Here is a 16,200-nt window from a genome sequence, read left to right on the forward strand (position 1 = left end):
TGAACCAACACACTTAATAGTTCTGGACATTTAAATTGGTAAACTCCATCATTTTCAGAAAATCTCAACACTAATTATTATTATTCATCTTTTCCACTTAGAAAGAATCAATGTCAGTGTCTCCACTGTCCTTCAGGTTATTAGTAGCCTCACTCACTTTTTTCCAGCTATTTTAATATAGCATAGACTTGCTTATCTATCTATCTATCTATCTATCTATCTATCTATCTATCTATCTATTTAACTAACATGTTTGTATACCATCCAAAATGCAAGTCTCTGGGCAGTTCACAACAAAACAATAAAAACAACAAGTTAAAAGGTTAAAACATTACAACAATTTAAAATTTAAAACAAGGTTAAAACTATTAAAAACCATCAAACTTTTAAAACAGTATCTAATTTAAAAGTCTGGGTGAACAAATGTGTCTTGACTGCCTTTTTTTAAATTGTAAGGGATGGGAGGCTTTTATTTCAGCAGGGAGCGCAGTCCAAAGCCTCAGGGCAGCAACAGAGAAGGCCTGTCCCTGAGTATCCATCAGACGAGCTGGTGGCAACTGCAGATGAAACTCTCCTGATGATCTCAGTGGGCAGTGTGGTCCATAGCAAAGAGGATGTTATCTTAAATACCCAGGGTCTAAGCTGTTTAGGGTTAGGGTATTTTGCCCAGAAACTTATCGGCAGCCAGTGTAGATCTTTTAAGATAAGAGTGATATGGTCTCTCCGAGATGACCCAGAGAACAACCTGGCCGCCACATACTGAACCAACTGCAGTTTCTGGACTACGTACAAAGGCAGGCCCACATGGAGCTCATTGCAGTAGTCAAGTTTGGAGGTGACCAACAGATGTACTACTGTTCTGACATCATTTATCTCAAGAAACGGACGCAGCTGGCATATCAATCAGAGCTGATAGTAGGCATTTCTGGGCACTGCCTCAACCTGGGATATCAGGGAGAGGTTTATTTCCAGAAGGACCCCCAGACTGTGTGCCTGTTCGTTCTGGGGAAGTGTGACCCCATCCAGAACAGGCAGATCAAAATCATCTCCCGAGTTCTTACCCCACACAATAAGTACCTCCATCTTATCTGGATTCAGTCTTAGTTTGTAATCTCTCATCCAGCCCGTCACCACCTCCAGGCAGGCATTTATGGAGGTTGTGCCTTCTCTTGATAATGTTGACATGGAGAAAAAAGATTTGGGTGTCACAGCAAACTGATAACACCGTGCACCAAATCTCCTGATGATCTCTCCAAGCAGTTTCTTGTAGATATTAAACAACATCGGAGACAATATGGAGCCATGGGGGACACCATATAAAAAGTTCAGATTCTGAAGAAAAGCAGTCTCCAAGGGACACCATCTGGAACCTGCCCGAGAGGTAGGAGTGGAACCACTTCAAAGTAGAGCCCCAACCCCCTCAGACAGTCCAGAAGGATACTATGGTTGATAGTATCGAAAGCCGCTGAGAGGTCCAAAAGAACCAACAAAGTCACACTTCTTCTGTCAATTCCCAATTGGAGATCATCCATCAGGCTGACCAAGGCAGTCTCCACCCCATAACCCACCCGAAAGCCAGTATGAAATGGGTCTAGATAATCAGTTTCATTCAAGACTGCCTAGAGAATATGCTATGGCATATTATTCTTCAGACATCTTACTGTATATGTTGGCCTGTTCTAAAAGACAGAATACTCTTGTGTACAGATTCTTTCTTTCTTTCGGAGCGCACAAAAACTTTTTGCCTTTCCCACAGCATGTTATAGAACAGCTTAAACAGTGGTTCTAGTCATAGAATTAAGCCCATCTTGCAATAGCGAGCATGAAACGGGGTTTGCCTTCATTTGCATTTGGTTGAGTGACCACATGAGAGCACTATCTGTTGTAATATATTTCCTTTAGGAGATAGGGCCTTAGATGCTCATTGGTGGAGCATCTTTGCATGCAGAAGGTCCCAGGTTCAATCCTCCTGACATCTTCAGGTAGGGATGGGAAAGACTCCTGCTTGAAACCTTCGAGAGCTGCTGCCAGTCAGTGTAGACATTACTGAGCTAGATAGACCAATGGTCTGCCTCTGTATAAGGCAGCTTTCTATGTTCCTGATCTACATATTGACACAGAATTGTGTTCCTGCCAAGATGATTGGATGAGTAACTAAAAGCAAAATTGGTTGAGCACCCAAGCAGTTAATCCCTTGAAAATGAGTGGAGTTCTAATTCTAAATTTAAGATATTGTACATAGTGTTATATCCATAAGTGGCATAAAGAAGCAGGAATGTTCTTATAAAGAATCATTTGGTCAATAATAAGAAATTAGTCACTCTAGGGATAATTATTATAATAGTCATAAATGAGATTATTAGGGTAGCTTTTAGAGGGGAATTTGTAACAGTTTACTAAAAGTGTGAATTATTGAATTAGGATTGGTGAGGCTGGAGCAATGAAATTTCTTTTACTATCATAATTTCTTATAATACGGAATTTAATTGGCCCCTTGCCCATCAGCAGAGCAACAAAAAGCAGCCACTTACAGAGAAGTTAGTATTTTTTGTACTGTAAACTCAGTGCCTCTCCAACTAAAAATATTAGTTGGTTAAAAGGGAAATGTGGGTGGGGGGGAATGGCCTGTTGAAAATTCAGTGTGGTTAGTGGCCTCCAGGAACCATGGAATATTGAAGGCAGTTGAGTGTTAGATGAAACAGGCGGGGGGGTGGGGGGGGGAGTTGGCAGGCAGGGTTGGCCTGTTCTCAAGTCCATAATAGTTTCCATTATCCTAGAAGGGAGGAGAAATAAGATGTTGGAGATGCATTTCCAGGCACCTGCCCCTCCACATGCCTCTGTTAACAATTAAACACTCAGATTTAGGGCTGGCAGGTTTCAGGAAGGTAGGAAAGTCCCTTTGCCCCCAAACCTGCCCCTTGGCCACATGCCCCACAAAATTCTACAGCGTTTGAGTTCCAGACTGGATGAAACCCTGAATAGGAGCAATTCTGTAAGGGCTGGAATATTCTGCAACATATATTTTTGATCACCACTTCAGGGTTCTCTGATTTTTTTTCATCTGTCTGCAGAATGAATTTTGTTCTGGGCGGCAGTATCAAGGCAGTGTGTGCACACTTGTATTCAGTGGCGCCCTCTTGATTCAACCTGAGTGGGATCGAAAATTAACTGAGTGGACATTTTTAAAAATGTGAGCACGCACACACGCCTTAGAGGGAACACTGCCCCATTTGTAATGTATCCCTACAATCAGGCTCTGTACCAGAGGACTGAAAAGTAGCCAACATAACACTGATTTTCAGAGAGGGATCCAGGAGGAATCCAGTAAATTGCAGGCTGGTTAGCTTAATGTCTGTGCTGGGCAAACTGATAGAAAACATTATCAAAGATAGAATTGTTATGTGTGCACAATGCATAATTAACCTATGGAATTCTCTTCCATAAGATGTGACAGCCACCATCCTGGAACACTTTAAGAAGGATTTAGATACATTCTTGGAGGACAAGTCTATCAATGACTGTTAGTCTGAGGGCAATATACCACCTCTAGCCTAAGAGGCAAGATGCTCTAAATACCAGTTGTAGGGGGGCAACAACAGGAGAGAGGGCATGCCCTCAGCTCTTGCCTATAGGCTTCCCAGAGGCCACTGTGCAAAACAAGGTGCTGGACTAGATAGGCCTTGGGCCTGATCCAGCAGGGCTGTTCTTATGTTAATTCACTAGAAGTGTTGCAAGTATTTGTCATGGGCATGTGAAAAATTGAATGCCCCTTGAATGCTTGCAAGCAGAACAAAGAGAAGTACAAACCTGCTCGCAGCCTACTTGAAGTAGGCCAGTGCCAAGTTGCTGCATTCTCCCTCTTCCCCTGCCCCTAATGCTAAGTACAGGTGGCCCTTGTTATTTGTGGGGGTTCCATTCCCACCAATTTCTGTGGATAATGAAGCTGCAGCTAAAGAAACCTTAACCCCATGGGATTGTGAAGTGGGTGGGGGGTGGGTTAGGTTCCTAAGCACACTGAAGTGTGCAGGAAATCACAAGAAAAAGCAAGAGGGAGCAGAAATAAGCTGTGTACACTGCTCTCCAGCAATGCCCCCCAAACTTCCCAGTCCTCCAATTTTTGTTCCTTTTTTAGGGTTTTCTTTTCTTTTTTGAAGAAAAGAGTCACAAAATGGCTCAACATTACAAAATGGTGGCAGGAAATCCCTGTTTTTGCCCCGCGAATTAAAAAAACCCAAACCTGGTCCTTTTGACCCAACTGTGGATACGTGAAACCATGGGTAATGAAGGCCACCTGTATCTGTATTTAGGGCTGCAAAAGGGGAAGGAGGCAGAAGGTGCACCTGGGGACCCAGCAGTCTGTTCTTTTCCACCAGGGGGTGAGACCAGTGTTCCCTCTAACAGGGATTCCCAGATGTTGTTCACTTCAACTCCCAGCATCCCCAGCTGCAATGGCCTTTGGCTCTGGATTATGGGAGTTATAGTCGTCGTCATCATCTGGGAATTTCTGTTGGAGGGAACACTGTGTGGGACTACCAGTCCTGGAACATCTGGCAGGAAATTGACACTATTCACATCATTTCTATCAAGGAGAAGGCCTTCAGAGAGCCGTCTTCCCAGTGGAAATGGCACAAATGGCATCAGTTTCCCTCTGCAGATTCTGGGACTGGTAGTTCCACCCCAAGTCCCTGCAGAGGAAAAAGACACTCTGTTGGTGCCCTGGAGGTGCCTGCCACTGCCTTCCCTAGCCCCAAAGGGTCATTCTTGCCTTTGAGGAAAGAGGAGGGAGCAGTAGAGGTAGGTACTTGATGAATGCCTTCAACCCTTTTGAAAGCAATCAAATCAGTTTTTTCCCCCAAGAATTCACTTGAAGTGTGCACAAAAGCTTGCCCCCTTTGAGGGAAAACATTGGGAAGTTCATGCATCCCTGGTAATCGTTGCCCTTAAAATGATACCATAAACTTCCCAGATCTAAGGAAGACCTAGGAAGGTCTTTGCTTAATTGTGAATCTAGATATATATGATTAATGACAGATATTTCATAATTAACCAGTGCAGTAATAAGAGTTAGTAAACATTGCCATAGTCTAGACTAAAGAAGTATCTCAAAATTATCAGTCTCCTGTGAAGATGAATTATTATTGAGGCTAAACGCAGTTGCATTTGGAAGTTGAGATATGTATTTTTAAAAATTCTCTTCTTAAGTTACCCCCAAATTGGAACTGGCAATAATGATTCAATTCATAGGCTTGAATAGCTCTAATGTTCCCCTGCTAAGTGGGCAAAGAGGCATCTTTTAAAGTGGTTTAACGGGGAGGGCAACTGTCTCTTTTCATCCTCAATACTCCAGTGCCTGTTCCTAGTGCCAGCCTTGTGTGTTGGAACTGGGAAACTTAATAGTAATAAGATTTTTCTGTGTAACTTTTTGAGGGTGTTTTTGCTGAAAACTTATAAATAATAACGAAGAATGCACATATTATTCAAGCAAATCATTCTTATTCTATCTATCTATCTATCTATCTATCTATCTATCTATCTATCTATCTATCTATCTATCATATTTGTACACCACCCCAAGCTTGCGTCTCTGGGTGGTTTACAGCAACATTAAAACAAATAAAACAGACATAAAATCGTTAAAACAATTTGAAATCACAAGTCTAATTAAAAAGCTTGGGTGAATAAATGTGTGTTTAGGACTTTCTAAAAGTTGTCAGAGCAGGGAGCGCATTTCAAAGTCTTGTGGGGAGTAACAGAGAAGGCCTGCCCAGTATAGCCACCAGACAATGGGGGCAACTGGAGACACACCTTTCCAGATGATCTCAAAGAGTAATGGGGCTCTTGGCAAAAAACGTTCTCTTAAATACCCCAGGCCTAAGCTGTTTAGGACTGTTTAGGTTATAACCAACACTATGTATTTTTCCTAGAAACATATTGGCAGCTAGTGTAGTTCTTTTAGTATATGAGTAAAATGGTCTCTCAGAGATTATCCAGAGAGCAACCTGGCTGCTGCATTCTGTATCAACTGCTGTTTCCGGACTATGTACAAAGGCGTCCCCACATAGAGCGTGCTGCTGTAGTTAAGTCTGGAGGTGACCAGGATATGTACTACTGTTTTGAAGTCATTTATCTCAAGAAATGGACGCAGCTGGTGTATCAGCCGGAGCTGATAAAAAGCACCTCTGGCTGCCTGATCCTGAGAAACCAGGGAGAGTTTTGGATCCAGATACACTGGAGTTTGGGATCCAGAAGCATACCTGTCTGCAGTGTGACCCCATCCAGAACCAGCAGATCAAAATCATCTCCTGAGTCCTGACCACACACACAATAAGTACCTCCATTTTATCTGGATACAGTCTCAGTTTGTTATCCCTCATCCAGCCCATCACTGCCTCTAGGCAGGCATTTAGGGAGGTTATGCCTTCTCCTGATGATGCTGACATGGAGAAATTGATTTGGGTGTCATTAGCATACTGATAACACCCTGCACCTCAAATCTCCTGATGATCTCTCCCAGTGGTTTCATGTAGATATTAAAGAGCATTGGAGACAGTATGGAGCCCTGGGGGACACCATATATAAAGTTCACATTTTGAAGAATAGTGTCTAAGCGACACCTCTGCCCGAAAGGTAGGAGCGGAACCATTGCAAAGCAGTGCCTCCCACTCCCAACCACCTCAAACGGTCCAGAAGGATACTATGGTTGATTGTATTGAAAGCCTTTTGAACATAGGCTGTTAAAAATAAACACTGATGCACCTGATAATCACAGAACAGACAGTTGAATAGGATACATAGTAAAAAAAACAACAACACTGGACCTAGAAATCACTTGAATAACTAACAGCCACTTCATTCAAAACTTTTGCCTGTTTGGGTTTTTTGTTTTTTTACACTGCAAAAAAGGGCCACTTTCTGGTGGTACATAAATCTCCAGCTGATAAGAAGCCTTTATTGTTATTAGTTTCCACATATGTTCAACATTCTCCCTCTGCTTTTTCAGTCTGAAAATACCACTACTCCTAGTGATTCCTTGCTTGTCCGTGACTAACCCCTTTCCCAGAGCTTTTCCTCACTTTTATTTTGGTAATGCTTGAAAGATTTGAGGACTGTACATTTATATACACACATGCAGGGAGTGACTGAATAGGGCTGTTTGTATGCTATTTTCAAAAAATTAAAATGTAAAAGGCAGTAATTACCAGGTATAGAAGTTAATTTATTGCCACGCTGTTTCCCCATGTTTTTCAAATGTGAAAGTTTATCCTCAAGGGAGATTACAGTTTATGTGTGGAAATAACTGTCTGGCTTGAAATTCTCTTCCAAACTGCCACATGAGGGGAGATCATTGAACTGTATTCAGTGTTAAAGCAAATATGAGAACGGGTGGGACAGACATAAGGGGGCAAGGGGCAGCGGGGAGCAAATGAGCAGCAGTAGGCAAGTAAGGTGACGTGAGCAGGGTGGGGTGTCCGCAGGTGCTGCCTGAGGCCATCATCCCACTTTGCCTCACAGAGGAGCCACTCATGCATGTCGCAGACAATAATTAAATCTTGGTTTATATTGCCATATCATAGTTTGTTTAGGTCCTGCCCTGACCATGGTAGAGATAAACAAACCGTCAAACCTTGGGTTCAGATTGTGTTTTAACTGTCCAAAATAAACAAGTTTGCTGTAGATTAAAAAAGGGTCTTTCATCTCTCTCACCATTATCTCTTTTGTTCTCCTTTAAACCTGTGTTGTTCCCATCAGTGACCAAAACACTTCAGCTTACCTTCTCTCTGCTAGTGCGAAATTGAAAATGTGCTTGTGTGCTTAGGATGCGAAGATAGTATGTGTGGATAATTCCTAACCTATCTCACCTTATTCAGTTGTGAGAATAAACAACCTTGTAAACAACCTTGTACATTGTTCTGGGCTCCTTGGAGGAAGAGCGAGATATAAATGTAAACAAATAAATAATGGATATGCCCCCTAGGGAGAAGAAAAAGGATGTAGAGAAGAGGAAATCCAGGCATAGCACAGCAAGTAAAAAATAAGAGGAGAATGAAAAGTAGAAGGAAAGGGAGCTCTGGGGCAAAAAAGAAAAAAGGATAGTAGTGGTTCCTCAAGACATAAGAGCCACGGCTATGGTGAGAGTGAAGACAGGCCTCTGCACTGGAAGGTCCTCTTCCCTGTCCAGCTCCACTTGAGTAGTTCTGGGAGAAACCAGGATCATTAGCCTAAGGAGGGGGGATCTTTAGATAATCAAGACAGGAGAGGATGGGGCACACAGGTACAGTGGGTCAGGTGCTGCATACTGGTGCACCATCTAGTGGATAAGGGGATGGCTGCACCTGCAAGTTTGCCTGGTTCTATCTCCTGGGCGCTTTCCAGATTACCCACTACAACCCACTAAAATGCTTTGGCTTGGCAGATCGCACTGAAAATGTAAACAAAGGGAATTACTCTGCAACGTTATCCTGCAACGGAAAAATACAGGGTGTTTTTTTGTGACACATATGCAACATTATAGGACTGTAACGCTGCAATAAAACCCAAAAGAAGGCATCGGAAATGTGAACAGCACCTTGCTTGACAGCACAGGGACTGCAATGTCAAAACACAGGCAGTATAGAAGCACACTTGCGGGACACGTGGTGATACTGTTACAGCGGGTAATCTGGAAAGCTCCCTGTAGCGCAATCCTGTGCATGTTCACTTGGAAGCTAAACCCACCTTGATCAATGGGGCTAGCTTCCTTCTCAGTTGTTAGGGTTGCAACCCATACACCTCTAAGAGAAGATAGAGCTGGCAGGGCTCTAGTGTCTCATTATCTTATTGTAAGACTCATAGGAATCACATTTATTTCTAATTCCTTTGTTTTGCATTTTTCTGAGAATTGTTAAATAATAGGAGTGCAAATACATGTCAGAAAACCACGATCAGCACAATCTCAGATAGACCATGAAATTCACTAGGTCACCTCAGGCAAGTCACTATCTCTGGTTCCAGTTTGAACAGAGGGAATATTAATAATTTATTATTTTGGAGGGTTTGAGCATGTTCATACTGGAAGTGGTCCAGAAATTGCACACTCCTCTTTCTAGAGTAACTTTAGTCTTCTGTCATCTGCCTGGTTCCATTTTATTGATTTGACATTGATAGTCTATTGATATTGACTAACAGAAAAATTACTCAAAGTCCCAATGAAATTGAAAGGACAAGTTAGGCCCAATTTCAGTGGGACTGCTTTGAGTAATCTTCCTTATATGAGCCATTGTAACATGTGAAATTACTAAGCAGTATGAGTGGAGTTCAATTGCATAATGATATTCATTGGAAAGAGAATAACTTGTAACTTCAGAAACATTGGCTGACAGTGCATAACTTGTCCTTTTAAATTTCAGTGGGACTAATTTAAGCAATTTCCTCATCATGCCAACCATAGTTACCACAATGTGCCTTTCGTCCTTTAGATGTGTATTACTGTTACAAATATGCAAACATAGGAAGTCCTGTGTAAGATGCTCTGAGTTAAGACAAACAGCACTTAAGATGCTTTTAAATTGCCAGCTTGTTTAAGCTTTACAACTGTGTTCCATTTTACAACACTCACTGCAGGCAGGGAGGCTATGCTAGACAGCTGCTGATGTGTGGGCTAGAGGAGGAGGCAACAGTGGCGGCTCAGTCTCACATTGTCATCAAAACTGGCAGGCCTGGCGTCAACTGCTGCTGCTACATCTGAAGCTATGGAGGGATTGGCTGACTCAATATTCATGAAGCTCTCTCCACCACCACTACTGCTGTTGCTTCAGCTCTTCCTTCTCCAAGCTTGGCTGCAGTGCTCCAGCCATCAGGCTGGAGAGGAAGAGCCTGGCCCATTCCCAGTCCACACACCTTTTCCTGCCATTGCCCAGGAAAATGAGGAAATGGAGGTGTACTACCCAGTTGCCTCCCTTTCTTCCATGGAAAAGAGCTGGCAAGGGTGAGCAACTTATTTTCCACCCTCAGTTTGTCTGCTGCATGTATGTGACTGCATCACCAGCTTTGACAGCAGCAGAAAGAAAATAGGGTATCTGGCATTTGGTTCAGGAACCAAACTGCCATTTTTAACATTGTTTCCTGTGGGGAAAATCGATTCCGTGATAAGATATTCCAACTTAAGACACAGTTTTCAAGAACCAATTGTATCATAAATCTGCAGACTTCCTTCATTCCTTCAAAGAACCATAGACAATGTACTGAACTGCCCTTCAAAACAGATGTTATTAAGTAAGGATGTGCTTCGGATATTAAACAGGAGTTACTGCCAGTCACAGGAATAAATGACACATCCATTGTTTATACCTTTTTTTGCTACCTTCACTACCGAATTATAACTAACTTTATATACTTTTCAAGTCATTCCAGAAAATAATAGTAATAATAAATAATAGATTAGAAATCTTTAATTTTAAAAGAATATTTGATCTTTTACAAATTTGTTATATAGGAAGAACAAGCATGGATGTGAAATCTGTCGGTGTCAAAAATGTCCAGAACTTTTATGTGATAAGATCTGTTCATTGGGCTTCCAGCAGAACACTGAAGGGTGTCTTATCTGCAAATGTAGAGGTAGGTGCAACTACAGACTTTCTACTTAACCCAGGAGCAAGTGGGTGGAGGGTTGTGGGGTACATATGTGAGAAAGAGAGAGAATTACTCTGAATTACTTGTTGTTATAAGATAATTTTATTCAGTCTAGAAAAATAACTGCATAGTGTCATCTTGTTGTAAAAATGCTTTACATAAATATAATTTAGACACACTAGTACACTGAGATTGCAATTTATTTGTAAAATGCTTCCATAGTTTCATTATACACTCTTGCCCAAATCGCTTTTTGTGGACATGACACTCTTGAACACCTGGCTTTCCTGTTCATTTCAATGGAGGGAGCTAATTTGCATAAAGAACAATGCACACATAGATATGCTTCTTCCATCCACAAAGGACATTTCAATGGGAGTTCATGTGAACATCAGAACTCCCACACCTGCCAAAACAAAACAAAACTGGAAACTGGATCAGAAAAACTGGATCAAATAAATTTAGCTCTAAGCTCATCAATGACCTGGGAAGCAGTGGCATAAAACGGACTTCATCAGTGCAGCCCTTTAATACTTAGCATGTTGTTGGCATAAAGTCAGTGGTAAATAGGAGAATAATGAGTCTGATCACCAAATCCAAAAGCAGTTGGTATAGGGAGACATTTGGGCATGTTCAAGAGCTCCAGTGGAAGGGTTCTCTCATAAACCCTAAAATATAATGTTGTCCATCATGGAGGGGGTAGTTTGGGGTGAAGGGGCGAATTGTGCACTTCACAGCTGTAATGTTTGAATCTTCTTCACACATATGTCTTTGGGAAGATAAGGCTGCAGATCTCCCTCTAGTTCTTATAAACTGTACTCATTAATTATTAAATGTTACATGCTAACAGTTCATTAGAAATCTATGTTGTCCTTGATGGAATATGCCAAGTGCCTCTGTCTGACTATGCTGCTAAGACAAATACAGGGGAAGATAAATCATACTAAGGCAGTATATTTTTGATCATATGCAGAATTGCCAGCTACTGTAATTCCACCAGCAAAGGCAGGTTCTTGTCTGTCAGTGGATGGGCACCGTCATGAGAATGAGGAAAGTTGGCATGATGGCTGCCGTGAATGTTACTGTCATAATGGAAGGGAGATGTGTGCTCTGATCACCTGCTCTGTACCTAACTGTGGCAATCCCACCATACATCCAGGGCAATGTTGTCCATCATGTCCAGGTACAGTTTTGTATTCTGTGTTGTATTATAAAGCACACCTTGCTTTCCATTTGTATGTCTCTATGGATTGCATCCAAAGTTTTTGCTCTATAACTAGAAGAAACTTCTGTTCATTAAAAAAAAAAGTTCCACTCACAGCAGGAATCTTTCTGTTAGTGCAGCTCTCTTTCCATGAGTGGAGCAAAAATTTGGATGCAACCCATCATTTATTTATTTTTTGAAGAAAGATTATGTTGTAAAGACAGACAACCAGACAAATATCTTTACTGTTTATGAATTAGCTCTAATTTTGTACATCCTAAGCATGCAGCTTTTGCCATAAAAATTTGATGCATTGTCTACTTGTTGAACTGTTTCCTAGCATTAACATTTTTGGCATTTTAAGATATTGTGTTTAGGCAACGTTTTCAGTTTTAGTGTGCCAGAAAAGGAGAGGGGAATAGAACTCACTATAATTTAGATACTGCTTGTTGTAAGGCAGTCTCCATTGAGCTTTTAAAATGCTGTCCTAATTACTGCTAATCTATGGGCTAACTTCTGCAAAGCCTTCTGTCAAGCTAAGGGACCCATCGGGGCTGCTGCACAACATCAGAGACAGCTCTGAAGCTGTAGCAACTGCTGTGGAAAGACTTTAAAGCGCTTCCAGGTGTCAGTGCAGAGCTCCCTTCCATTGGAAAGAATGATAAGGAGTGTTGCACTGCATCGTGGCAGTGTTTTAAAGCCATTCCGCCTCAGCCTCGTCACTAAACCATTGGGGCTGACTTTGAACTTGTGCAGCAATCCAGCAACAATTTCTTTCCTTGATGGAGAGCTTTTTTCCTAACATGTACATTCTCTTAATCTGCACACAGTTCATCCTGATGTAACAAGAGAACAAATTCAGCTCACTTAACCTTTTTTTTCCTTAAAAGTTGGTGTGTGTGTATGTGTGTGCATGCGCGCGGGGGGGTGCACGCGCAGTACCCAGACTTTGGGTCTGAATAGAAGTTCATGGGTTTCATCTTCAAGTTGTGCGCTGTTTCAGATGCCCATTCTGCAACTTCATGTTAGGAATTTCAGAAGCTCATTTTAAACAGTATTGTTGATCTGTTGAGTCTTCTTTGCCCTCCTAGCTGGAGCAGCAACCAGAAGCTTTAGGATTGCTACTCACTATAGTTTTATAGCACAAGTAAAAGGAAGCAATTTGGAAAATTAGGTTCAAAAGTAGGATGAGATAAGAAAGGCTAGACTTTTCTAGAAAACACCCTGCTGGGATGATGGTATTAGAAGGCCCTGGAACATCACAGGCAGAGTGAGAAGTGGGTTGCCTTCTGTCGAAGAAGACAGCTACTGTCTCTGCCCCATCTTAGTAAATGAGGAATCTGTCTCCTTTCTTACTGGTGTAATGTACTGCCTTGAAAGGAATGCTTGTGCAGGCCTGGGAGGATATGGTGGTATTATTATTATTATTATTATTATTATTATTATTATTATTATTATTATTATTATTTCAGACAGGTGTTATTGACTGGTTTGTTTTATCCAGACATCGAGTCCTTCCCAAGGACCTGGGATGCCAGAATTTTATTGTCAATGTTGTTGCTGTTGTTAGAGATATCGTCGCAGAATATAGGCTGTTCCCAGTAAAACTGCTTTTTGTAATTGGCTGATGGTGATTTCTGTGGCCCCTATGGTGTTGAGGTGCTCTTCAAGGTCTTTTGGAACTGCACCCAGGGCGGCAATTACCACTGGGATTATTTTGGTATTTTTCTGCCACAGCCTTTCAATTTCAATTTGTAGATCTTTGCATTTGGTGATTTTTTCTATTTCTTTTTCTTCTATTCTGCTATCCCCTGGTATTGCTATGTCGATTATTTTGACTTGTTTTTCTTTCTTCTCGACTACAGTTATATCTGGTGTATTGTGTGGCAGATGTTTGTCTGTTTGTAGTCGGAAGTCCCATAATATTTTTACATCTTCATTTTCTACCACTTTTTCAATTGTATGGTCCCACCAATTTTTGGCTACAGGTAGCTTGTATTTTTTGCAGATGTTCCAGTGTATCATCCCTGCTACTTTGTCATGCCTTTGTTTGTAGTCAGTCTGTGCAATCTTTTTACAACAGCTGATTAGGTGGTCCACGGTTTCATCTGCTTCTTTAGAAAGGCGGCACTTGCTGTTTGTGGTTGATTTTTCGACTTTTGCTGTTATTGCATTTGTTCTTAGTGCCTGTTCTTGTGCAGCCAGTATTAAACCCTCTGTTTCTTTCTTCAAGTTGCCATTCTTAAGCCATTGCCAGGTCTTGGTGATGTCTGATTTTCCACTTATATTGTGCAAATATTGACCATGCAGTGGCTTATTTTTCCATTTTTCTGCTCGGTTCTTTCTTGTAGGCCTGCTTTGTTTCATTGGTGTTGAATAGTTTCTCGTTCTTGACCATTTTAAGTGCATCTTCTTCACTGTCCTTGATATAGTCTTCAAGGCCTCTTTTCTCCTCCTCTACTGTTTGATGGACTTGCAGCATTCCTCTTCCACCTGAGCTGCGAGGGAGGTATAGCCTATCGACATCACTGCGGGGGTGCAGAGCATGATTGATGGTCATGATTTTCCTGGTCTTACGATCTAGCATCTCTAGCTCTGCCTGGGTCCAGTCTATTATTCCTGCAGTGTATCTGATAACAGGTATAGCCCAGGTGTTTATGGCTTGTATGGTGTTCCCGCCATTGAGTTTGGACTTGAGGATTTTTCTAACTCTCTTCATGTATTCACTTCCAATTTTTCTTTTAACTTCAGTGTGTGCGATGTTATCAGCCTGGAGAATGCCCAGGTATTTGTAATGTTCTTTCTCTTCCAGGTTCTTGATCTTGCTTCCATTGGGCAGTTCTATTCCTTCTGTTTTTGTTATTTTCCCTCTCTTCATTAATGCAGCACACTTGCCTAGTCCAAACTCCATTGCTATATCGCTACTGAATATACGGACAGTGTTTAGCAGTGATTCGATTTCTGACTGGGACTTTCCATACAACTTCAGATCGTCCATGTACAGCAGATGTTTTAGATGTTTGGTATCTGAGGCCTGTTTTGTTTAGTATTTGTGAAAGTGGGGTCATGGCCATTACAAACAACAGAGGGGATAGTGAGTCCCCTTGGAAAATGCCTCTTCTAATGCTTACCTGTCCAAGTGTCTCGCCATTGATTGTTAACTGTGTACTCCACATGCTCATTGCTTTTTAAATAAATATCTGAATGTTTTTGCTGACACCAGTTGTTTCTAAACATTTTAGTATCCATGTGTGAGGCAATGAATCGAAGGCTTTCTTGTAGTCAATCCATGCAACACTTAGATTGGTTTTTCTTCTCTTGCAATTTTCTAAAATCATTTTGTCAATCAGCAGCTGGTCTTTTGTGCCTCTGGTGTTCGGGCAATTTCCTTTCTGTTCAACTGGAAGCTGTTTGTTAGTTAATAAGTGTTGCATCACTTCATCTGCTGTTATTCCAGTTAATAATTTGAACATGGTTGGCAGACAGGTTATCAGTCTATAATTACTTGGAACTGCACCTTTTGCTGGGTCTTTCATGATGAGATGAGTTTTCCCAGTTGTTAGCCATTGTTCAATATCACCTCCTTGCAAAATGTGATTGAACTGTTTTGATAGTTGTTTATGAAGGCTTGTTAGGTGTTTAAGCCATAAGCCATGCAGTTCATCGTCGCCTGGAGCAGTCCAATTTTTAATTTTTTTTGCTCTTTCACTTATTAATTCTGGTGTTATTATATAGAACTTGCATTTGTTGGTTACATTCTTTGACCTCTTTCATCCAGCCTGCTTTTTTATTATAATCTATTGGATTGTCCCATAATTTTCCCCAGAATTGCACTGTTTCTTCTTTATTTGGTATTTCTAGGTTTCTTGCAGTTTCTCCTTCTATGCTTTGGTAGAAACGTCTCCGATTCGACTGGAATTGGAGATTCTGCTTGTGTTGTGTAATTCTGGCTTCATATCTGCTAATCTTCTTTGACACTGCTGTTATTTGCTGCTTTATTATTTCCAGGACCTCTCCAATTGTCCTTGAATCTAGGTGGTATTTTTGGATCAGATACTGTTTGGTGTTTTCATTCTTCAGCTTCTTGTCTTTCATATCTTTCAATTTACTAGCATCTGATCTAAACCTGGAGATTTTATTTTCTAATCTAATCTTCCATTTAGGTGATGTACTGCTTTCTTTTTTTACAGGTCCATTGATCTTATATCCAAGCTCGTGTTGTTATTGTTGCTGCACTGTACATTAGTTGGTTTGTTTCTTGCAAATTCTTGGTTGTTATTTCTGCAAGTGCAGCATTTATATCTTTTAATACCTGAGCAAGTTGTTTTTTGGCAACTGTTTTTAGAGGTGGAAGTCAAACCCTGGTGGTTGTTTGGTTCATGTGCTCA

The 16,200-nt window shown here is 41.2% G+C and overlaps 1 protein-coding gene across 6 annotated transcripts in view; it reads left to right on the forward strand.

The window, feature by feature from the left end:
- Nucleotides 1-16,200, forward strand: part of CRIM1 (cysteine rich transmembrane BMP regulator 1) — a 249,767-nt gene that overhangs the window by 207,771 nt on the left and 25,796 nt on the right. For 5 of the 6 annotated variants that reach the window (XM_053302971.1, XM_053302965.1, XM_053302980.1 and 2 more), the window contains 2 exons: nt 10,472-10,593; nt 11,582-11,791. In XM_053302971.1, coding sequence (XP_053158946.1) covers nt 10,472-10,593; nt 11,582-11,791 — 332 coding nt within the window. The remainder of the gene's footprint in view (nt 1-10,471; nt 10,594-11,581; nt 11,792-16,200) is intronic. The other variant, XM_053302986.1, reaches the window with a different exon arrangement.

This window comes from Hemicordylus capensis, chromosome 1, assembly GCF_027244095.1.
Source record: "Hemicordylus capensis ecotype Gifberg chromosome 1, rHemCap1.1.pri, whole genome shotgun sequence".
In the NCBI taxonomy this organism is placed as follows: domain Eukaryota; kingdom Metazoa; phylum Chordata; class Lepidosauria; order Squamata; family Cordylidae; genus Hemicordylus; species Hemicordylus capensis.